A 25,802-nucleotide genomic window follows, 5' to 3' on the forward strand; every position below is an offset into this window, starting at 1 on the left:
CGTATATACATAAATTGGCTCACAGAATAAAGATTTTGAGGAAATATTCAACCATGTAGGGAATTTCCCCAGTATTTGGAAAATGTACTTACTATTTTTTTTTCAAGTGCACTGCTGTTCCCTGATGTCAGTTGCAGGCCAGGTTCCAGCTGATTCTTGAGTAAGGGCTCTTCCTTTTGAGAGGCAATAAAGTCTTTCAGAGACACACAACCTAACCCACTGCTTTTCTTTTTTTCACTGTGGCTACTGGGGATAGGTTTACTGACATGCACTTTAACCCTAAACTCCTATAGGATCTTGAAAAAGGGGCACCAGATCAAATGCAGGAGTGAAGCTCCTAATCCCTCCCTCAAAACTGGAATTCCAGCTGCAGGGTGACTTCTATTCAAAAGGGAAGTCTGTCGAATGTGACATAGAAGTGCCATGGGCTGAGCTGCCTCTCCATTAGCTTAATTGAACATGTAGGTTGCTGATCTTCATCCCAACATTTAACAAGAGGTAGGTGTCAATTAACTTGTGATTTTTTTCCTTGCATTAGTTTGTTAGTTTGTTCTAGAAATGTAATGAACCATCACTTTTAATGCTGAAAGTCTATCCCAAAAAATGGACAATTTGCACGAATGTTCGTATTTTCTTATTGACACTGTAAGCTCTGCACGTACCAGTCAAAGAGCAAACACAACAGTTGAAAACCTAAATTTAATACTATTGAGTCACTATTATTTTTCGAGTCTTGCTCGACTGAAACCCAACAGAAAGGATCTTTATGTAGTTGCATGTATTGTAACTAGAACTTCACTTTGAAACTGAGAAGTGTCATCCTGCTCTCGTCAGACATGTTTTAGCCCAGGGTGCAACTGTTGACCCTCTCTTCTTTAGTGATTCTAAACTTGGACTTGTGTCTGACCTCACAAAAAACATGCTCAGAGTGGTAATTCAAGAAGACTGGGCATAAATTATTCACATAAACATTTATGGAGTTGAACAATTGGTATGAAGTTTGATACCCAACTTGCTATGTAAAGGCCTGACTATATGCTCTAGTCTATCATCATATATGGATATATGTGTTTTTTTTGTAAAAAAACCAGCAGAAATGTTTGTTAGGAGTTAACTGTTTTTCAAATTGACATGTAGGTCAGATTAAAAATCCCACCTCACAATAGCAGTATGACATTTATTTACACTAAACCCACAAATTTGTTTTACATGCATAACAAACCATCACAGTCATTATCATATACATTTGTTATCTCAGTAATTTATTGTCATTTCAGTTTAGAGGAACAGTAATTGCAAACAAACAACCTCTACATTTAAATATAATTGAAAGACACAAGCAGATAGTTCCATTAGGGTGAGACAGACATCTTAAAATAGAACTACTAAAATCAATAAAACACATGTGTCCTGTATTTTCAGTACAGGACACTGTTTTTGGTATTCAACATGCATACTACCCGCGTTAAAATATGCTGCGTTGCACACTAGTATTTAAAGCTTCCATTTTATTGAGATTGCCCAAAACAAACAAACCAAGTTTGTGGCTTTTATTTCAACAACATTTGCATCTCTAAGACGCTATTGCGAGTTTAACTTTGAATAAATGCCGGCCTGTTTAGGGATTAGTCCAGTACTTAGCAACCTATAAGAAAAGTATCACGGCAAAATACATAATCATTCATTCTACATTTGACAACATGTGAATTACAAACACATTTTAAGCATTTTAGAGCAATTCTTCCATCTTCAGTGCGTTCATTTATTCTGTAAAAAAAAGACAAAGGCAGCTATTAGTTTTAGATTTCAAAGATCATCACTGTATAACATGCCAACCCATGCAGACACGGTGAAAGAATCTTTAAAATACACTTCCACTCTGGTAAAGATTTACCTCTGACTGTCAGGTTAGTGGAGCACTCTGCCCGCCCCATGGAGTTTTCTGCAACAATCTTGTACTCCCCGGTGTCTTTAGATCCAACCGTCAATATGAGCATTGAGCAGACTCCACAGGTGTTGGATATGAAGTAGTTAGTGTTGGTATTCAGACTGATATTGTTGCGGAGCCAAGTCACATGAGGTGTTGGATCCCCTTTTACGGCACAGCTCATGTAGCATTCATACCCTTGAGGAGCAGTGTGCCTTTTCAGTGGGACAAGGAACTTGGGAGGACACTGTAGATTACATGGCTTTGTTTCTGGCACTTTCACAGTGAACTTTTCTGGAAAAGAGAACATTTGCATTAGAACAGTAATCATCGAAGAGAAGAACATTGACCTATATATATACTGGAGTTCTTCATGATATTACAGCAAAACACTCTCACTCTGTTTCTGTGTCTGTGCTAATAGAGTATGTGATGGCAATGATACATCTCCTTAATTCTGTGTCTTGGTGATACATGTTTCTTCAAATACAGATATTTGTCTATTTCTTGATAAACTGGGTAATCCAGTATTTACATACCTTTTTTGCTAGAAATCAGCCACTTCGGTGATGCGGAGTATTTGGAGGCGCCCATGTCATTCTTTGCAAAGACTCTGAACTGGTATTCTCTGCCCGGCACTATGTTGCAGACTGTGAATTTATTGTTGAAGATGTGATCTGCAATGGTTTGCCAAGTGCCTTTACTTGAATCACGCTTAGTCACCATGTAGTGCAGCCTGTCGTCACGTTTCTCATCTGGTGACGAGGTCCATGAAATGGTCACTGTGCCGGGCACTTTTTCGTCAGTCTCTACAGGACCTGGTGGCTTCGGCTCATCTGGAGTTCAGATACAAACATTTATATTTGTATCTACAGTATATGGAATAGGAGGAAATTATTTATACAGTAAGAAGGTAAAGTATTTTGCCAAACTCACCTGTGACTCTTATTTCAATGCTAAATGATTCTTGGGCGATAATGTTCTTGACAATGATGGTATAGATTCCAGTATCTGAGCGCTCAGCGGAAGGAATTAGCAGCTGGGATGTTTCCTCTGCATTGCTAATGGTCACCTTTTTAGGCACTGGTGATCCATCTTTCAGCCAGGTGACCTCAGGCCAAGGAGATGCCTACAAAGAATATGGAAATATGATTTTGTCAGAAGATGAAATTAGATCCCTATATATATATTCATTGTCATGGATATACTGTATGCCATCTAAAGTTCTTCCTAAATTACCTCAAAGTTAATGGTGAATCGTGCAGAATTCCCTGCTCTCACCACCATGAAACTCTTGATTTTGGCATCTGTGAATCGTGGTCTCACTGGGTGAACAGCAGGATGAAAGTTGGTCATTTATTGTCATTGTTTTAGCTGTTTACAATGGCTTTTTAAAGATAATGTGCAAACCAGAAAAATCAGACGACTTCGCTGCAAAACTATAATTTTTTTGTTATAGTACAATATGCAGCAGGTCTACTGCTACAATCATTTGTATTATTAATTTGACATGGATTAGGATTTGTACTGATCCAAACATAGCCCCACCACCATAATCCAACCAAATTGACACCAACCAATTCGTAGATTAAAGTCAACATAAAACCTAGTTCATCATTGTATTTATCTTAATTGTTCAAACCAGTAATTAATGATCCTGATCAAGTTAACTGTTAGTTGGGTTTGTAGAGTATCTATTAATGTCTTTAGGTTAATTTAGGTCTGGATTTTCACAATAAACCTTGCTTTTATTTGTGATCCCCTCATCTACATAGTTGATTTAGATCAGTTTAAAAATTCAGATTTTTTTCATCAGTAAGTTAAACTTACTGGTTGTACAACTACTGGTTCTTTAACTATGAAGTGGTTTCCCCGTAATCACAATATTTATAATATATTACAGTTTGACAGAAGTAACTCTGAAGTGATTTTCTTACCTGGCGGGGGCGTAGCGAGGATGTAATTATCCAGTTCCTGTGACTCTCCCAGTCCTCCATCATTAGTAGCTATGACTCTCACCCAGTACATGCCCATTGACTTCAAGCCTTTCACTGTATAGGAAGTCATGGTTACTGCGTTTGAATTGCAGCGGTCCCAGTCTCTGCTCTCTGCAGGCCTGATCTCCACAAAATAGCCCTTGGCTTCATCCTCAACCCCCTGAATGTCCTTGGGTACGGTCCAAGACAGGGACAGGGTTGTGTAGGTGGAATCTGTCACTTTGAAGTCTATGACTTTACCAGGAGGCTCTGTAACACATGAATCACATTCAGGGATGCAATTCGTAAGCTATATGAAGTGTTGATGAAATAATGAGTGTGATAACAGTTCTTAATGTCCACCTACTTTTAGGATCTCTGGCAAACACAAACTCAGATTGTGAACTGAATTCACCCGCTCCAGAGTTGTTGATTGCTGACACTCGGAATTCGTACTCCATGCCCTCGACCACATCTTTAACTCCAAATTCCTTACCTGTATAGGAAAAACACATTATGCAATATAGGAATCGCAGCAATAAATCATAAGACGTTCACTTTTGTGTTGAAACAGATTGTCAAAACATGATCAAACAGAAATAATGTATGCATAATCATTAACCTTTGATCATGTCATCATGTGGATTGACTGGGCCCCACATGTTGCTGCCCTTCTTGCGTTTCTCAAGGTTGTATCCCAGAATATTGGTTCCTCCAGTGTCGGATGGAGGAGACCAAGAGAGGTTGATGCAGTTCCTGAAGGCAGTTACAACCTTTGGTGCTGATGGAGGTCCAGGGTATGCTGTACACACAAAAGATTGGGATCTGTTTTCATTTCTTCATCAAAAATGTAAAAATATTTGTGGTTAGCCAAGACCCAGTCACACCTGAAAAGTGTCCGAGTGAAATTCAGGGTGATTTCATGAATTGGGGGATGGTAGTGGCTTGATGATGAAGGGTCTACTCACCAGACTAGTTGGTGAACTACTGTTGCTGGTCAGATAACAGCTAACATGCTAGCAAGCAGTGAACGTGCTAGCGCTATATGCAGTCACAAAAGCCCTCTGAGCTTCTTTATATTTCATCTGTACTGCAGCCTTTTATCCCCTAGGATTTTGTTCTCAGGATACTACATTGTTTTAGTTAATTAAAAATGATTGAAGTGTTGCTAACAGGACAATACATTTACATAGTTAATTAAAGAGATGTATATGTGCATAGCATCAACTACTGACCCATAACTGTTTGAAAAGCATGCCTCTTTTGAGGAGCAGTGTGTACTCTAAACTGGATGATGCAAAACAACTAAAAAGCTACACTAGCTCCATTTTAGATTATCAGACTATCAAGATTATTTGCTATTTGTCAACAATGCAAATTTGTTGGATCACCAAAGTTGAACTCTATTCAAGAGATTTATTAGTATGTTTTTTTGCAACGGAAAGTGAATCTGTCAATTGTTTGCATTGCAACTTCAGACATTGGTCTGAGTTTACCTTTTGTTCCAGCCTGAATGTCTTCTGTTTCCATCAGCTCACTGGTGCCCATTTCAGTCTCCACTCTGATGCGATAGCAGTACCTCCTGCCGTGGTCTACATCAGAGTCCCTGTATTTGGACTCTGGACCAATTGGCCCCACTTTCTTCCAGGTGTTGCGGCCAACTTGTTGACGCTCAAGGATGTAGTTGCCTATCTTGCAGCCACCGCTGTCTTTTGGGGGCCTCCACTTGAAATCAATTGCAGAGGAGGAGGCTTCCACAATCTCCAGAGGTCCCATTGGAGGAGTGGGTTTATCTGCCAGAAAAGAAAGTAGCATATAGAATATTAATCTGTGCTGAACATGTTACCTAAAGTGTAACAAAATAATTCAGTAAGGCAGGTATTTTGTCAGCCACTTACTCTATAAGTGCATACAAAATACTGTCAAATAATGTTTGTATACATACCCAGTACAATAAGCTGGCTGAAGGCCTCAACAGTGCCAAACTCATTTTTGATTTTGATCTTGACTTCACCACTGTCCTTGCGCTGAAGCTTGGTTAGAAGCAGACGGCTGCAGCCCTCCGAGTGATCGAACTTGATAGTTGCTTCTTCCGAAAGCTCTTCGCCCTCAAGGTACCACAGAATTTTTATAGGTTCCCGTCCAATGTAAGGTACTTTGAAGGTAGCTTTGTGTCCTTTTTTCACTGTTACAGGTTTTTTGAATGCTTCCAGGTCCTTAGTAGGAAATCTGGGTGGATCTACAGCGATTGGTAAAACAATAAAGAGAGACATTTTAAGAAGTCTTATGCTTTCCAGTTATGTACTTTAAGATCCGCTTCAAAGTAATCTGCAGTAAAAATCGATTTTCTATTCACAACCTGTGTGTGCTGTCTAATGAGTGATGCAACCTCTTTATGCAAATGAGTCATTTCTGTAAGGCAATTATTCCTACCTTCAACAACAATCAAGGACTCTGTCTTCCGTCCATCTGCTTCAAATTTATATTTTCCAGCGAATTCCTCTGTGACTTTGTGAATTTTGAGCTTGTGGAAAGTTCCGTCCTTTGAAATGGTTATACCCTCAGATGATTTGATCTAGAGCAAAACAAACACATTTCTGTAACATCAAATATGAATCGAGTCCCTTTTGAAGCTCTCACATAATATGAATACATGACAATCCTATTTGGCTATGTTACTGCAAACACATCCAAGCCATTTAGACCCTGGGCTTACCTCTTGTCCATCTTTGTACCAGAGTCCCTCACAGTCTTCCCTGCTCACTTTACACTCCAGCTCTGCTGCTTCTCCAACAATGGCTTTGCAGTCAGAAAGCCCAGCATGAAAGTGAACTCCTGGATCTGAGGATTCATCAACCACTAAGTTATCGAATGCACACGGCCAACAGCTCACATCTGCATTCAAGTTGTGTCACGTTTTTGTAATGCATCCATGTATGGATGTTTAAACACTTACCTCACAGTAAACAAACTTTTTTCTTTATGCATTTTTGTTGATATCATGTATTTTTATAATGGCATTTCATCATAAAATACATGTTAAAATGCAGACACGTCAGAAAATATCATACTTGAACAGACGACATCATCCAGGTTTGTAAGGGATGTAAGAGAAGTGTATTTGGTGTTTATTTGAAACTTGATGAAGATGTCTTCTTGGTTAGTGTGTAGCTTGATTGTCTTGTTTGGGAGTGGCTTTTCTTCAACTTGAAACAGTTTGCAGAGTTGAAGCTCATAAGAATGTCATCAGCGAGACTCTCATTTGCCTCTGTTCATTTAGTTACACTTGAAAGAAATACACGCCCTTAAAATAAAAAAAGAATCTCACTCAAGCCTGACATTTCCTTTGTCAGTGGAAGAAATGAGCATTTTTGTCTGGTTGATCTGAATTCGGTCTTCATTGTGCAGAAGTGGGTTTTCGCACATTGTCATCCTCCAAAGTCGGCTCGCTTCGTCTTCCATCTTCAAATGATGTAAGAGTGTGTTTACGTACAAGTGTTGCAGTTATTGCATCAAGAACAGGATCAGTTCTGCATTTGCTCATGTAAATAATTCACCTCAATGCACCGACTCATCCTGAATTACCATTTCAAAAGGCAAGCAAGATTGTTAACACAGAGCACAGTAGCAGTTACGCATTACACTCACACACACATACTCACAGACTCACGGTCTGCAAAATAATACATAAGAGACGGAGGTGGAAGTATAAATATCGCCCGCTGATATCCAACCTGTAAGTCACAGAAATACAATTATATAACCACTGCTATAGTCTACAAAACATAAGACTTAAGTATGTTTTGATTCATTGCACTGTTATATGGTGTGCTATTGACAGAACCATTAGTGCATCAAATTTTCTTAAAAGCACTATCAAGGTCAAATCCACTCTTGCTGATCATTCTAAAAGGCCATTTAACCGTTTAGAGATCACATGTAGCATTCTGCTCAGTGGCCACACACGTTTAGTGTTAAGCCTCAAACTTCTGAAAAAGTCATCCGCTCATAAAAATGACTTTATTCAGTGATAGTGCTTCCCATGCAGCAGTTAATGCAGCGCCAGTAATCTTACCACTAACTGTCTCCACGATCAATGGGCCTTGCCGTGCGCGGCCTGAACGCTTGCCAGCTGCTGCTGGCTCGCCGCCGTCTGCACCCTCACCATTTTCAGCAGATTCATCACAGCCTGCCGCTGGCCCGGTGCCATTATCACCACTGGCACCGCTCGCTTCTCTGTTTTTTGCTGTTATTTTCAGTTTCAGGGGATATCATCGTTAATTACCATCAATCCAATGTTTCTCATATGCTGTTGGATATGCCTTTCAAATAACATTAATGAAAACAGTAACAATTCAAATGTCAACATGGAGCGCGAAAGCAAGATCAACAGCAACGACAGAACTAAACAAACATGAACTTCAATGCAGAAAAAGAAGGTGGTGGAAAAGGTGATATATTGAAGATCGATTCCATAATGGTGTATTTGTAAATTTACTTCTCTTTGATTGTTTTTCTTTTGCAGTTCGGACTGTAGTCTTGTGACTAAAGTATAACTTGTTCAATTCAATTCAATTTATTTTTGTACAGCCCAAAATCACAAATTACAGATTAGCCTCAGAGGGCAAAAGATAGATAGATAGATATATACTTTATTCATCCCCAGGGGGAAATGTGTCATCTTGTTACATGTAGACGTGGTATCACAAAGGAGTGAGTAATATCAGTGGAGAAAGTGCTGGTAATGAATTTTAATTTTGGTAGTATTCAACAACGGTATTGTAAACTGATTGTGTAACAGTTAGTATTTCTGTTTCTCAAGTATACCAAACCACAAAATCACCTTTTATGATTTCAACTTGAATACACCTTTAGTTAATTCACCTTTTCCATTTCCCCCCTTTAACACAACAAACTTGAATTAAACAAGGTATTTATAACAACAATAAGACAAACGTGTCAACAAACATGTAGACACAAAACACAAATAGAGACCATCTATATTCACTTAAGTAAAGGGTTAGATGGAAGATGAAGCAGAATTTAGCATAGCATGTTATGCTACTGTCTGTTTCTCAGAAGAGGCATGAAAACAAACAAACATAAAGACATAATTATGTTGTCAAACTTGTTGATGAATAGATAATTTTGCAGGTAGTTAATAATAAATAGTTAAATCCACGGGTTTTCAAATGATTTTATTAATTGAAAACCGTGTGAGCAATTTAATTTCCTGGGACAGATAACTAAACTGTAGTTTTTAGAACTGAAATGATTTTCAAGAATTAGTAAACGTAACTTTGAACCCTATGCTAAATAAGTAAAATATAAAATAAGGTAAATTCCGTCACTGAGGCTCGACAAAATCTTTCTGAACTATGTTTTCAGATGCGAAGCGGAACAGCGCAGAGCTTTGCCGTGTCAGCGTGCATCAAAGTTTTCTACACTTGTGATGTCAAAGTCATTTTCATTCCCAAATGACTTTCATCGTCAGTCAATTGTCTACAACATGCAGCATTTGACATCTCTTACCAACAACTGCTTCTTCAACCTCCACATTTTTCTTTCTGAGACGTTTTCCTTTTTTCCCAGACTTTTCACCTGGTTGATTTGTGGTTCCCTCATCGTTATTATCTACTATTAGTGATGATAATTACCAACTTTATTCAGAATGTCAAGCATCTAAATATGATAATTTACTATCAATGTTAAACTAATGATGACTTCACTCTCACTAAAAATAAATGTGATATACATACTGACATTCATTCTGCATCTTTATCAGTTTCTCTTTTGAAAATACCGTATATGTTTCAAAGTTTTCTATAACAGTATTGCTTAAATATTAAAGATATATATTTTTAAAGATATTCATTTAAGATCAATAGACAAATAGACTTTTATAATGAATCTGAAAGTTAATGGAAAAGACAAACAGCAGTAACAAATAAACATCAAGAGAATTGTAAGATGTTGATAAGAGAAGTGAGGAGACAATATCAAAACATAAAAGCATCAACAACAAAATACAAACACCTGCTCCTGCTACCACTATTGGTAATATTAACCATGATGATTCCAAATGTAAAGAAGTTTCTCTCTAAAGATGTTTATGTAGCATTTGGGAGAATAAAGGCCACATTTTGGAAGCAATTGTTTGTCATTAAGTCTCTCAACATAAATTGCAGTATAGCTCTTACCTATCACTGTATCTGGAACAAGTGGACCTTCTCTCGCACGTTTCTTGCGTTTCCCTCCTTTTCCACCTCCTTCTCCCTCTCCATCTCCCACTCCTTCTCCATCTCCTGCTCCTTTTCCATCTCCTGCTCCTTTTCCATCTCCCGCTCCTTTTCCGTCTCCCACTCCTTCTCCGCCTCCCTCTCCCTCAATTTCTTCATCAGAATCTTCAAATGAATCGTATTCTTCTTCTCCTTCGAGGTCTTTTCCCGAACCTTCACCACCTCCAGCTCCAGCTCCACCTCCAGCTCCACCTTTAGCACCACCTTTAGCATCACCTTTAGCTCCACCTTTAGCTCCAGCTCCAGCTCCACCGCCAGCTCCACCACCACCTTTAGCACCACCTTTAGCTCCACCTTTAGCTCCAGCTCCACCTCCAGCTCCACCTTTAGCTCCAGCCGCAATTCCATCTTTGCCTCCACCTCCACCACCGGCACCACCATCTGCACCTTTGCCACCATCAGTTCCATCAGCCCCTGCCCCCCCTGCAGCACCCCCAGCACCACCAGCACCTACACCTTTGCCACCAGCACCCCCTGCAGCCCCTGCACCCCCTGCACCACCAGCTCCGCCAGTGCCTCCGCTACCATCAGCAGCACCGGCTCCGCCAGTGCCTCCGCTACCATCAGCAGCACCAGCTTCTTTTTTCTTCCTGGCATCTGCATTCTTGCTGGCAGCTGCATTCTTGCTGGCAGCTGCATCCTGGCTGGCCGCTTCCTTCTTTGCCTTAGCCTTAGCGTTAGCTGCAGCCTTAGCTGCAGTTAAAGCTGCAGCTTTTTCTTCTGCCGCCGCCTTTTTAGTTGCTTCAGACTCCACTTTGGCAGCTGCTTCTGACACTTCTCGCTCTGCTTGAGCCTTCTTGGCAATTTCCATTTTCTCTTCCATTTCTTTCTGATATTTTTCCTGCTGTTCCTTGGCTATTTTCATCAGATCTTCGTCATTACCGCCTCCAGCCACTGTAGTTTTGCGAATGGCCTTCTTGCCCTTGTTGGCAGGATCCTTGTCGGCTATAAAAGATAATATGGCAAATGTATTTATAATTTCTATCTCAATATTCAATTCCGAATTTAACAAATATTTGGTGTCTGGGAAAAGTATTTTCAAGGTATTCCATATGTATGCATGCAACTGGAAGTTGTAATTTTCTCACCTTCAACTACCAGCCAGGCATTGCAGGATTTGATTCCTGCCACTGCGACATAGATGCCGGCGTCCAAAGGCATACAGTCCCGCACAATCAACTTGTGTATGAGCTTATCTTCAGATACAGTGATTTCATGTTTCTCGCTATTTGTCAGCGCAGTGTTTTTGCCCAACCATCTGAGCTCATTCATAGGTGCAGTCAGGACACATTGGAAGAGGGCGTCCTCTCGTTCTGCTGCTTTAACTTCTTGTATTTTGACAGCAAAGTCAACTTCAGGCACTTTAGGTATAAAAGAAAGGCACAACATAGAAAATAAGAAGCAGATACTTTTTTAAACTTCATCAATCTATCCCATCCATTTCCTAAACAATATGTTCTGTACAGGCTCACTGGTAGCTGGCCTATCTCACTGTGTGCATTTAGTTACAGCTATTAAAAGCATCTGTGGTCAGCAACAATATATCAGTGATCCTTGGACTGAATTTACTTAAACCCAATCTAATTTGAATCACGTGATTGAAGACATACCTTTAAAATCTGTAGAGAATACATTGATGCCCCCAACATCCACTGAGTAGAGTCCAGCATCCTCTGAACCGAGATTTTTAATTGTGAATATATATTTCTTGCCAACTTGTTTCAAATTATGCTTCATCGCCTCGCTGTCGTCTGTGGTGAATGGAATCATGACGCCATTCTGCAGAATTTATGGACATGTTAACATATTGATAATCGATAATAAAATGCAGCGAGATTATAGTCTGGTTAGTAGTTAACGCCCCTCACCTTGTACAGGAAAATTTTGCTGGTAGGGTCCTTGAGGTCCATGTCCAACTCAATTGTTGCACAGTCGTTGTCATTGACTTCAATATGTTTCAGTGTACTGATGTGTGTAACAAACTACAGTAGAAATAAATAAAAAAATGATCAACATTGTTAATGAGTCTGCTCATACAGATCAAGATAGACACCAAAAACAAACCAATTCTACTAAACAAGTGAGCAATAAAAAAACTTTAATATTCATTTCAGAAACAAAAGCTAGGGCGCCCATCTACGAAAGCAATGACTGGCTGGGCATGCTTTTGATACAATTACAAGATAAAAAAGATACGTACCTCTGCAATGTCCTTCTCTCTCTCTTTCTTCATTTCAGTGAGTTTCTTCAGCATATAGCGGAAGTCCTTGATACCATACTCCGCACAGATCCGCTCGTAGTCTTTCTTGTCGGCACTAAGGAGGATTTCCCAGACCTTCTCCTCTGGCTCCATCGGCTTTGCATCACGTGTTCCGTCATCATTACTGTTGAGAGCTATTTCATTAAAGCCCTACACACCCACCGTGTTTTCACTAAAATGATAACTCTCAAACTGTCATAGAAAAAGGAATCACCGGCATAATACAAATACCGTAACAGTTCATTTAAGCGACAAACAGATATGTTTACTAGGGTTATATTTGACTCACCGTTTTTTAAGCTTTTTTCTGAAGTCCTTTGTATCTGGTAAACCACAACAAAAAACATCAGTCCATTACTGAATGTATGTTACGATCATATTCAAAAAGAGTAGGATCCATTTAACTTCATTATTAGTTTACATATAATAGTTTGATTAAAACTTTTTTTTTCTATTTTATAAAATAAAACTAACTAAAAGAAGTACTGCACACATATACTTTGTTGTTTTCTTTAGCTGTAATCTAAATGAAAGGACTTTACTTTGATGAAACACATACTTATGTTATCACTGACATTTCTTACCAAATGTATACATATTGGAATGTCATCGGTTAAAAATGTCTCGACACGCCACCTACTGTTCTTAACCTTTAACCTCCTAAAGCCAATGCTGAGATAGAGTCGACCATTTGAGACTAATTAACATCCTCCCTCCCTCCTCAGACCCCCCTCTCAGCTCAGCCCCTTGCCCACTTTTTTGTATTTTAAAAAATGATGCAGTGGGTGCAGTTAGGCTCACACCTGGGAGTAAAAATGCACTTAATTGGCTTATCGAGAAGAGTCTAATCCTATTTAATATGCACCACATCTACACATTGCATAGTATCCCTTTATGCACAAACACAATTCTACTGTGCACATTTTTCAGTCAATTTCTTGGAGATTCATTAATGTGTCATGTATGCAGTGGGACAGCACTAATATGACAGATGTTTCATGACAGGAGGATTTTTCCCAATAATTCCAATTAGTGAAAAAATGTCATGTTGCAATGAAAATTGATGGGCTAGGTTGTAGCACAGACAAATTGAGCTGCTGCATCATTCAGAGTATTGATAACTTAGATAAGAAGCATCAACCTCTATTCATCCTTGTACTCAGCTGGTTGCCCAATCCCCTAAATGTATCTTCTTAAAAAAGAAAGATTAATGTGTTTTTAATTGCCGTGCTAGTTTGTCACATAATGTTTGTGTCTGACGAGGGCAAGAGAAACCTATATTAGCTCTCTTCTTGCGATGACTTGACCTTAAAATGGTTAGCCTTGACCTGACAGCCAATAACACTAAACGTCTTGCGAAATAATATATTCGCAAACCTCTTTAGAAATAACTTTAAAAATGGCATGTGTTTTTAAAGCTCACCTTCTCCTTGTTTCTTTTGAAGTTCCTTGGTCTTGGAGAATCCAACTGTAAAACAAACAGTTAACTTAATGTCCATTCTGTTTGTCACAGTTCAACACAAATGTGCCAACGTATCAATAACTCAATATGTTTCTATTACACTTGATAGATGCAGTGATTCAAAGAAAAATAAGGATCTTACCCTGAATAATATTCAGGACAACAGTGCAAACAGCCTTTCCGTGTTCATTTGTTGCAAAACACTTGTAGGTGTCTGCGTCCTCTGGAGTGACCTTTGGAAACTAATGAAGTGCAAACACAGAGTTAATGGCATTTTATTATTATCGTTATATTATTGAGTCATTGTCACATTACATTACTAGTGCACGAATATTTGCTCCGTCTCATATTCACTTCCACTGAATCCCAAACTACGGACAACTTCAAGCATGTTTCGCTGCGATCTCTAATTTGATCACTTTTTTTAGTACATTATCGGACAACACATTGTTGCGTCGCTCTCATACACCGTTTACATGTCTGTGATCGTTGAGCAATATTTATTTCTTGTGATATCACGTCAATATTTTTGGGCAGAGTGCGAATACATTTTGTTGATTGGAATCATAATGTGACCATGCCATCAGAGTTTCTTGCAGATTGTCCTCATTAATACCTCACGGCTATATGTACAGCTTACCTCAATGGTGTGTTCATGAGATGTTTCATCATACTTTTGTAGGCACATGTCGGGGTGGTAATGTATTTCTCCGTTTGCTCTGCCCCATGTTATGGTAGGTGTTGGGGTGCCCACTACTATGGCTTTAAAGACAGCACATTTACCTGGAATGGGATAAAATGAAGATTTCCTTATTAGTGCCAAATCATTCACAGTGCCTGTAGGCTTCATAGCGACAACTACCAAAAACAGTCCAAACTTGGTTGGAGCATGCACTGTCCTGTGACATTACCTGGGTCAATGACGTGAAACAAATTTTTTTTTTCATTATGTTTAAGTTAAATTTAAAATGTTTAAATTTTGAATATATACTTACAAATACATTCTGTGTTTGAGGATCTAGTCTAAAATGTCTGTTTTGGATCAACTTTGAGAGAATACATGGGGGATGATGGCAACAAATGTCATATGTGGTGTAGCCTTAAAAACTTCGTACCAAATAAGTCAACTTGTTTAAAAAGGGTGGAATCCTCAATAAAACACCCAATCATCTACTCTCCCCTGGTGACCCTAACCGGTGCACAAACAATTGCAAAAGAAAAAGCAATATATATTTTTTTAATTTAAGATGGAATGAGTTCATCGCTCAAATACATGAAGACTTACCCTCTTGAATAGTCAGAGCAATGGGTTTGCGGGTGAAATCTGGAGTTGTCATTCCCTCTGGAAGTTCCTCCAAAAACTGCGTTATCATGACACCGGGCACCTTGGACTTCTTCTTGATGCCTGTTCAAATGAAGAAAAAAAAATAGCAATAAGACAACCTTAAACGTATAGAGGGGACAAGTAATATAAGATGCAGTAAGTGCAATATATTTGTCAAAGCATGAGAATGTTAATCTTATTTTAATCAGTGAACTTGAATGAGTACAGTATGTTTGAATAAAAAAACATACTATTATCTGCTTTAGTTCAAAAGCAGATAACAGAAAACAAATTACAACCCAGACAAAAACCCAGTTAACATATGTCAGCGTAAGCGTCACACAAAGTCACATTTAAACATTTGGTATAGAAATGCCACGACAAAGGGTCTAAGATTATCTGGCATTTTAATAAACTGAGTGACATCTAAATATGGATGACTTAAGCAAATACAAAAGTTGTCAAATATTTTCGCATAAGTCTCTCTGCCGCCTAAATTTTGACCCTGCCAAAAGTTAGTTACACTTGTTCTGGACTTTTTGCAATAATCCTACTGCTCTTTTTGGAAGAACAGAATGTAAGTACGGCAATTTGCATCCCCACCTACTCTAACGTCTCCTGTGTGTTGGCTTCGCTCTGACACTATACCCTCAACATAGATTGCTCATTAAGGAGCAGTGCAAACGACCAACAGTACGGTCAAAAGTCAGAAACCTTTCCAAAAGGATTGTGATTGTCTAATTTATGCATCAAGACAATTTCCAACACCACAGTTTTTAAGCAACTTTGGAAAAGATGTGTCCAAGTTTTCTGTAATAATGTACTTTAGACTCCCACCTCATGGGCCTCTCGACATTAGTAGTGATTGTTTGATTTTCATAGAAACATGCACCCCAAAGGGACCTTATTTATGTAAGTAGCAGGCGTAATCAGCTAATATTCAGTGTTGTGGGACTCTTTCCATAAACACGATGTTTATGTCATGTTGAAAACGTGAGTGGGAACTTTGAGTTAATGTTAATTACAATATGAGACAATTCCTATTTACTTTGAATTCATTTTTGTTGACTTGAAGATAGTTGATACCTTTATCTTTTTCTACTAATTCTTAGTTCAGTCAAATTACTGGTTAACTTATTTTGTTTGTCCACATTGCATCAGTGTAAGTATATTTCTAGAGTTTCAAACTTTCTGTGAAAAATGTATATGTTGTAAATGGATCAAGTTTAAGCCTTATTTTAAATATAGGCAGTGCAGTCGTTTGACTTAATAACAATGATTTTTACTCTTTTTATAAGCCTAAAGAAGCAGTCCATGGCCATGATTAACATGATGTTCACAATATCTAGACATTTTTCTTTTGAACTATTCATTTATGTCAGCTATAGGATGTAATTAAAACAAGACAATTTGCTATGTACAGGCATGAAGGTTGACATCTGTAATTAAACCCTCTATGTCCGTATTGTAACTACAGTACTGCATATTATTCTTATTTTCTGCACAGTTCAGTCTAAATTGTGAGCACTCAAAACAGGGAAAGTTGGCCCGAAGTCTTCTGTGTTGGGGAAACATGCTGCCCCCTGCAGTCTCCAGAGGTCCGCAGGATACGAAGTATGATTCCAGCTTTGGCTCACAGCCATTATAAACTCAAGCATTACGCATCATAGCAGGTTGAAGTGCTTTGCAGAAGTCCCAGAACACCTGAGAGCACCAATATCGACTAACCCATAGAAATCTCGAGGGCGGCATCACTGAATGCTGATCACAGGGGTTCAGCTGGTCCGGGGTCTTTAATTATTTTCTCTTGGCATGAAAGACCTGTAATAGGCAAAATATATACTATAGAATATATAGTTTAAGTATGAAGAAATGAGCAGGGAGACGCAGCATTTTGCAGTCTTAAGCGCAATGGAGGTGAAATGCTTGCGGCAGGAAAAACAGTACTGTATCTGGCAGAGCGCTGATAACATTACATGAGTTTTGCTGCTGTTAACAAGCTGGACGTTGTGGAATTGTGAAGATGATGCCATTAAAAGCAATTTGTTTGCATGGAAAAAATGTCTTAGCCTATCAATAATGAACAGTATTTAAAGCTGCGTGTTTAAAGCTGGGCATTGATTTCATGGGTCAGTCAGCAAAAAGTATGTTTTGCTGTATAATTGGCATACATTTTGAACAGAAAGAATCATTAGGATACTGTCATTCCTAAGCAGATTTAACATGATTTACGTGCTTGGTAAATGCTGTGCATATGTATGTATGTGAGTCATATTAGATGCAAATATCGCCAGATTCTTGGTATGGTCAGACTGATGAGCATGCACAAGCTGAGGGTGTTACATTCGGTCCTTGTCTGAAAATCCTGTGAGTGACAATATCTTAACTGCTCTTGTCATGTTTCTAATACAGTTGCACTGGAGGACTCTGTACTTGCTTTACTTTTTTATTAAGTCCTTTTTCAAAATGTGTTGTAGTTTTTTTGCTTGTGCATCATGTTTGTTGGACTCCTTTTGTTGTAGCTGGACTTCATGAGGATGAATTATTAACAGGGAAAGCATTCCCTAAAAAGGAATGGTTCTTTGTTTGTAGTTTTAACCGCCTTTTTTATTTGTATTGTATAATATTTTTGCACTCAAATTTTTATTTTCACCCTTTTTTTGTTTTACCATGTGGACCACAATGCTCCACAGAGCTTGGAACAAACTCACAGGAGATATTTCAGTTTTCTAACTCTCTGAATGTTAAGAACTTACGCCCTATACCTGAGTGCTGCACTTTCCTTTACTTATTGCTTTGTGCTCTCATCTGTTTTTCTTTGTACTTCTGGCTCTTTAGATGTTTGTTTTTCTTATTTAATGTCTTCTATGGCTTTTATAGCACTTTGAAATGCTTTTGTGAATGAAAGGAGCTTAATAAATACAGCTGGCGTTGAATTGCCAAATGAATAAATGAATGTTGTTGGTGTTGACTCGCCAACATGTTCCCACTGTTGTGTGATGTTGTGTCTATTAACATCAGTGCAGCTTTAACCATTTCCATTGATGGCTGTTCGGACTTTGACATTTGACTATTTGAAGCTAGAAAGCATGTACAGTAAATACAGATATACTCTTATTATTTGTTTATGTCCCAATGTAATTTGATTCACTGTTCTTAATTGTCCCGGAAAACATTAATCAAGGTATTCTTAAGATTTACTTTTATCACTAGTTTTTTGTTTTATAGATGCAAACTAATATTTTCAGATTTATTGTTATTTCTAATTTATTTCAGTCCATGGTCATGTTAACAGAGAAAGACACTTGTGTTGCCCCAAATTCCTCCAAAGCAGTAGTCAAAGGAGTACAAGACAGCAAAGGATATTGAGAGTTGGGTGAGGCCCAAAAGGGCTCCCAGAGTTCAAAGGTGATCTAAGAGAACTAAGAGTTCAAAGGTGATCTAAGAGAACCATATGCTGTCTAGTTAACAAAAAACATTGAGGTCTGGAGTTAATCAGCTGGAACGACACCTGTGAAGGTGTCGTTCCAGCTGATGGTTGGAAGCATATGGTTCTCTTAGATCACCTTTGAACTACAAGGATCACAGAAATTGCAATTTTCTATCCGTGACAGTCCTGGTCATCACATTGAACCAAAGGAGAGCATGAGGGTTCAGGCATGAAAGAAAGGCTAAAAACCACAAATAAATACAGAAAGGGTAACTTAAAGGGCTGACTCAGTTTGCCTCAGTGGTCGTCGTATGAGAGTACTGCCTCAAATATGTTTTACTAGTAGTCTACTTACGGATACCAAATCCATGCTGTTTGCATCTAAACTTACAAGTTAATTATGTTGAAGCTTGAAGATTAATGTGATTTTTTTTTTTAAGGCGCTACTGAGGTGGCCAGTCAGTTTAATTAACTTGATTTTAGGAGGGATCATGCCACTCCTTTGGGGGGTGTTCCTGTAAAGCAAGTTCACTTTTTGAGACTGAACTGTGCCAACGTACTTTACTGGACTAATAAACATGTGGACATATGTTGACAAAGTGGCATTTTCCCTTTAAATTACAAGATGAAGCAGACACATGGAAATCGACCGCAGTGCCCGGTAGCAACAGCCTTAGTATTCATATGGAGGTTGATTAAAATGTCACAATGAAATGCATCCGTTGCGACACTGAAAGTTGAATCATCCATTTCGGATGACATCTTTCAAGGCGTGATGGTGATGAAGATCACATCATACATGCAACAACTCACCCAACGTGGAGTCATGCACTTACAGAAGGTGAGTCGTTTGTGTAATTTGATTTCTTTTTTTCGCTCGCATACCTTTGTCGTCTGGTTGAACTCCCTCTGAAGCATCGACTAAACACGCAACGTGACAGCAGGAGAGGGAACAGGACAGGTAAATATTAATCCTGACAAAAGCACCATGGCAGGTTGGAACTTCGACAGGATTATGGACACAATAAACATAAAACACCACAATATACAGTATAACCCAGGAATGGGAAGCACACACACGGACACAACTTGGGCAGAACAAAATATTCAGAGACACGTCACACAACAATGGTTAGTCATAGACAAAGTATACTACAGTATGTTAGCAATATGTTGTTGCAGCAGCACGCTAATAGTTGTGCTGTGCAACTGCTGATTAGACTTAACTTAAAGCTCGCTCAGGCATTTTCTCACGGCTCTCACGACACACCTCAGGATGATTCCTGCGCAGTGCTTGAGAGGAATAATGTGCAAACACTTTGTGGAAAAGCAACTTCTTGGAAATTGATTTAAAAGACGCCTTAACCGTGTCTTCCATTTCTTCATCCCGTCTCTTCAGTTGTAGCAGCGACTAGCAACCGTTGTTGTTGAGATACACTCAGAGTAACCCGTCTGGCTACTTTTCATCATGAGACTTTTTTCCCAGCATACACTCCAGTGGTTTCCTAGCTTCTTTGCATCTCATCTTCTTGCATCTTTGACTGCATTGTTCATTTAGTTGACAGAGATCTTCGTAATCACATCCTTAGGAAAGACACGTTGATAAGTCGTATGGCCAGCGTCACATTCAAACTTGTTGCTGCTCGTTTTTTTTCACATGAAAAAAGCTTCCTTTGAAAAGTGGCATCTGTGTCTTTGATGACAAAACATTTTCTTTGCTGTTGAGTTTTCTTGAAAAACCATGAATAATAGTTGGACTGTTCCACTTGACAAAAGAAAAGGCTTTGGTGCTTTTCTTCCCTTTCTCTCAGTTGAAAGTCTTCTTAAAAGGATGCATTTTGTAGACACGGACCTTATGTGATCTTTGACTGGGTGTACTTCCCACGTTGTTGTTTGTTTCTTTAATGCAATTTCCCTCGAATCTTTATTTTGTGTAAAGATTAGTCGTGTGGGTCAAATGGATCCTGTTCGTCATCATTCCTCAGATAAGAGGGAATAAAGGTCGGAGACAGCTGCAATACAAACCCTTGGACTGACCCAATCAGAGAAGGGTGTCCATCACCTTGCACTTACCCGTCTGCCCAGCGGCAGTTTGATCGGTAACCTTTGACTTCTTCCACATCTTTCCTTTCTTCTCGAGCGCCGCTGATTCAGAAGGTTCTGCAAAAGATACAAGAGGAAGTATTTAGCACTGCATACTTTCATGGCTCAAAAGCAAATCCGTGATATTGACTGACGTTCTCCTCGGACCTTGATGTGTCGGTCTTTGTTTCAGTTGCTCACTCTCTTGAAAATGTAAGCAGATGCCACCCAAAGGTTGTCATATATTTATTTAATATATTTGGAGGAAATTCTGCTGCTCTGAACTACTCGGATGGTATTTATTTCTAAAGCTCACTGCAGTTACTCTGACCAGTCAGTATGAGGCAGCAACCAGTACCATTCACAGTAGCAGTTGGCCTCAACATGAGATGAAGGCCTATCTCAGCCTAAAATAAGCAGGGTGAAGAGTGAGGCTTAGGTTCCAAATACTCACACTGCCACTGCGATAGCCTCACTGTCCAGATTTAATATTAGTAAGTATTAATATGAAATACTATATTTGGAATTGCCTCTTCACAGGATTTAGAAAAACAAAATACTAAAAGATTAATAGAGAGATTTATCTGAGAGGAAATTTATTCTCCACCACCAATATTTGAATAGAATGTTCTTTAAAGTTCACTTATGTTGATCACAGTTGACTCACATGACTCTGTTTAACTGTTAGATGAGTAATCCTCTCTGTTATGAAAGGTCACATGTATCGCTTTATGCCATCACTATTGATTGTTCTTGTAAAATTTAACCCAATGACTCTCAAGTTAACAGGTCCTAACGTTCTCATTGGACGGGGACTTAGGTGTGGTTACGTACGGGAAAATAATATTATTGTCCTTATTACTTTGCAGCAGAAAATGTTGTTGACATGAAGAGGTGAGTCCTGTTTGAATTCTGGTTCTAATGCTCAGTGTGAATAACAGCGTGCCTTTACATTTACTTGGACGACCTAATATGATAATGGTGATTATTTCCACCAGGTAGCTTGAGCTATCTATGATTAGGATTTTGTTTAATGCTTGCTATTTTGCACACCTCACTTTCCACAAAATAGTCCTAACTTTTGATTGCATGATCCTTTCATTTATATTATCATGTCCGTCTTCTGTAGTAGATACAAACCCAACGTAGTGTGCTGCCTGGTTTATCGAAGGGTTTTACATTTTTCCAACAGCATGTGCATTCAACCTGTTTGTTGAACCCTGTGACACCTTGGTTTCACATTTTCTATTTATCTATAATAATATCTAAATTATTAACAGGGTTAAATACACTGTAGTGTAAGCTGTACTGACATTTGATAGCACATACATATTATACTCTGAGTCACTTCATTGCTCTTTAAACACGTTCAAGTTCAGATCTTGTAAAGGAAAATAGAAGCATTTATTCACTACACCCTTTTTTATGCTTTTGAAAGAAACTTTTACTGCAACCATTTGTGCTTCCTAATGCAAACACGTGATGGTACAGGGATGTAGCAATCATGTACCATCATATACCATACAATGCATTTATTATACAATAAATACATTGTATTTATCCTGATTTGGTTACATGGGCACATTTTGTATTATTATTATTAAGTATTTGTGATTATGTAAGACCATAATGCGAAGCTGTTTGAGGAAATACATGTTTAGGGGCGTAAGCTGAAATATCAAACAGAATCTGAATCTTAGATATTTCACCTCAAAATTGAAATATTTCCAGCCTGTCCTGGTTTCTCATAGTAAATACAGCCCTCTGTCTTGAAAAGTAAGCATTTTATTTTTAGTTGAGCTCGTGCTCAGAAAAGGCGCTGGGCTCCAGCAGCGATCTTGGCTGTTGGTGGATCTTGAAAATGAACCACACAACGCATATGGTAAAAGCAAAACAGCCTGCAACAGGAGACATTTGGGCATGAGGCCCTTTTGCATTAAAGGAAGCACACTCCTCTTCCCTCCCACTGAATAGTTTTGCCGATTTAGCTCATCACATTTATAGTTTAATGTTTGGCTGAGGCTCTCATCTGACTCATGGGGGAGAGGACGTTGTAGACAAAATAGCTGTCAATAGATCCTGAGCGTCTTTTCCAGCCGCCATCCCTGAGTTTCTAAAGATTTGTGCTGCAGGCTGCGTTACAGTTTAAAAAAAAAGGCTACATAACATCATTACATCTCAACCAGTGTGTAGGCAGGCTGGCTGTCACTGCAGGCAACATACTGTAACAAGTCGCCAAGCCTCAAATTAGAGACAGGCTATCTGAAATGTTGGTCCACTGTGGCAGAAAGAAAATATATCCAGCTTTTCACCCTTAGTCAACCCTCAGAGTCTGGACATGCCTTCCCTTGCTTAACTTTATATATATATATATATATATATGTGTGTGTGTGTGTGTGTGTGTGTGTGTGTGTGTACAAGATCCAAACATCACCAGACTCTATCGCTTTTCAAGAGATCTTGACGACTGTCAGATGGATAAGCATGTACTTGGCCTGATGTCACTAACAAGCTGGAGGTGTTACATTCAGTCCTCGTGTGAAATCTCACTGTATGTTCTGCACACACACAATCACAAAGGAGACAATTGTGTTGATATAAATATGATGAATGTTTACCTAAATAGATGTTAGTAACTTAATTTAAAAAAGGGTCCTCGTGTTAATAATAATTTGCTCCTGTAGTATTTTGACAGTTTGTTTTGTAACTAATTCCACTCGATTCGTTGTTGTCTTTAACAGAGCGATTGGCGAGTTTGAGCGTGCTTCTTTAGCTGTCCGTGCATGGTCAAATCCCTGTGATAATTGCCTGTAATGTCATCTTTGCATGCACACCGAATCCCTCGACATTACTTGAAGTTGACCTCTTAAACGAATTGAACGACATGAAATACATTGTCAGCTGTGCTTTTTTGAAGATTGAAATAAATATAAGACACTCAAGATGCGGCACAGCAGACAAACAAATTATGTAATCTCAGTCGTTACGTGACATGTCTCAGACATTCACCCAACGCAGATCTCTGCACCACTGACCACATAGTCTTGAAATGGTATCTGGTAGCTTCTCCAGTGTCCCTCACTGCATTTCTCCACACGTCACTGACTGCAGCAAAGTGTTGAAAGTAGCTTCAGCTGTGTAACTCACACAAAAACTGCACCTGATGACAGGGCTTTTTGGTGTCAAATGAGCGACAATGGTGCTATTTGAGCTTCCCATTGGATTTGCTCAAGAGGGCTGACAAGTTGATATATGTTGTTCAAACGCTGTAGCATGGTGGGTGGCAGCATGCTTTTGATCAGTCTGTGTGTATTCTCATTTATGTTTTGGTCTTATCTGAGAAATTAATCGTGTTCGTTCAGATCTGTGAAGCGTGACTGCGTTGAGGATAATTGCTTTCACAAAAACACATTCTGCATGTGCATAATGTGAGACTCGGGCATAGAGAGAACGGCTGCAGCGCGACTAGTATCAACCACAGCCCTGTGTATTTCTTTTAATGTGAAAAGAGGTCCTATTTTCTGCCAAAACACAACCCACACCCTTCACGCAGAACTCTATTTCTTGGTCTACATATTGATTTGATACCTCCGTCTAAAGTTAGTCATCAACCAACTGCCTCACAGCTCTGACCTCACTGCTGTGATCCAGCTTCCCGGATTTAAAACCGTGAAATTCAAACTGAGAAGCCTGCATGCCTTACTAAAGTGATTGCATGCACCACCACCAAAATGTGTGTGTCCTCTGTGTATCTAAATCCTGTACAATGTTCAATGAATATCAAAATTATTAACACGGTTACGTGTTAGGTTACATGGTTACACTGTATTTTGAGCATCTGAAATTAGATAGCACATAAAAACTGTACTCTGAGTCACTTCATTGCCCTTCAAGCACAAGTTCAGGGCTTTGTGGAGGAAAATAGAAGCGTGTATTCATTACAATTTGTGCACCTGCTCGCAAAATGCCTTCCTGATGCAAAACAGTGATGGTAGACATTGTATTTATCCTGTTTATGTTACAGGGGCTGACTTACAAGAAATAGGCTGAGCAGTAATCCATTTCTCCTCTCTCACAACATTTTCTCATCCAGCATGCCTTTTGGTGTTGAGGGCCACCTACCTGCTCACAGTCCTCAGTGCTCTCAGCGCTGTTCCCTTTCAGGCAGCAGTTCTGGTCACACTGTGCCTTCTCCTAATTTCTTTCAACGTAATAGATCCCTCCAGCAGCATGCAAGTCTGTGCTTGATGCTCCTCTACCGCCTAGAACTCTACTGCCAAAGGCTGTTTAGGCTTTTTTTTATTTGTGGTGACTCCAAAGAGATTGGAGGCTGGGTGGGCGGTGAAGCACAGAGGGGGCACAGTGGAGGGTGGGTCAGAGAGCAGGTTAAATACCTCCTTGAAGCATAATTTGTTCCCATTAACCAGATGTAGTGACACAACTGAAGATTAAGTTGTATTTGTTTACAAGCCTCAAATCTAGATATATGAGTTCACAAGTTTAAGACTTGATCAGGTTAGCGACTGTATGTGTAAGTGTGCTGTGAATGTTATTGTGATTGTAGGAGCCTACTGACTCAAAAGATTCTTAATGAAAATAAAGAAGGTAAGACTGAGTGCAATCAAACCGTTGTTTCTGTTTTTCCAAGAACATTTTAAAGGATATTCATTTTGTCTATAAGTCTATAAGAATAGACATACGATTAACAATGCACCTGCTCATCTGACGCCATTCAGTACACTTTTATTACAAACCACAAACTGCATAAAACCTAAAAAAAAGTACATTAACATGAAGACCATCAAAATCAACATTTGTTTGCGTGCAGGGATAATGTCAGAATGCTGTCCGATGCATTTGCTTATCTTGTAAGGCTGATTACCTGTAATTATGTTTCGTAGAAATGATTCATTCTTAACGACAACTGGGACATATTAATAACCATCCTGCCAACTTCAATTAACAAAAGAAGAAATGTGTAAATGGGCAAAATTGATTTGACAAACTTGGGTGGAAATGTATAATGATCATGTTCACATGAG

General features: G+C 39.0%; 1 protein-coding gene across 1 annotated transcript; it reads right to left on the reverse strand.

The window, feature by feature from the left end:
* Nucleotides 1-1,259: 1,259 nt before the first annotated feature.
* Nucleotides 1,260-25,014, reverse strand: igfn1.1 (immunoglobulin like and fibronectin type III domain containing 1, tandem duplicate 1). Its single transcript, XM_076096878.1, has 25 exons — nt 24,883-25,014; nt 20,752-20,838; nt 15,210-15,329; nt 14,565-14,707; nt 14,067-14,166; nt 13,886-13,930; nt 12,752-12,785; nt 12,403-12,586; nt 12,071-12,184; nt 11,813-11,981; nt 11,291-11,563; nt 10,362-11,147; nt 10,104-10,187; nt 6,620-6,744; nt 6,337-6,478; nt 5,849-6,142; nt 5,400-5,696; nt 4,526-4,705; nt 4,271-4,399; nt 3,865-4,173; nt 3,167-3,252; nt 2,864-3,056; nt 2,467-2,763; nt 1,895-2,221; nt 1,260-1,767 (listed from the first exon to the last, which is right to left on the reverse strand). Exons 2-25 carry the CDS (start codon nt 20,798-20,800, stop codon nt 1,763-1,765), a joined length of 4,485 nt encoding a protein of 1,494 aa, XP_075952993.1. The 5' UTR covers nt 20,801-20,838; nt 24,883-25,014; the 3' UTR covers nt 1,260-1,762.
* Nucleotides 25,015-25,802: the final 788 nt, after the last annotated feature.

The sequence above is a fragment of the Anarhichas minor genome, unplaced genomic scaffold, assembly GCF_050575085.1.
Source record: "Anarhichas minor isolate MPS153535 unplaced genomic scaffold, ASM5057508v1 ptg000023l, whole genome shotgun sequence".
NCBI classification, from domain to species: Eukaryota; Metazoa; Chordata; class Actinopteri; order Perciformes; family Anarhichadidae; genus Anarhichas; species Anarhichas minor.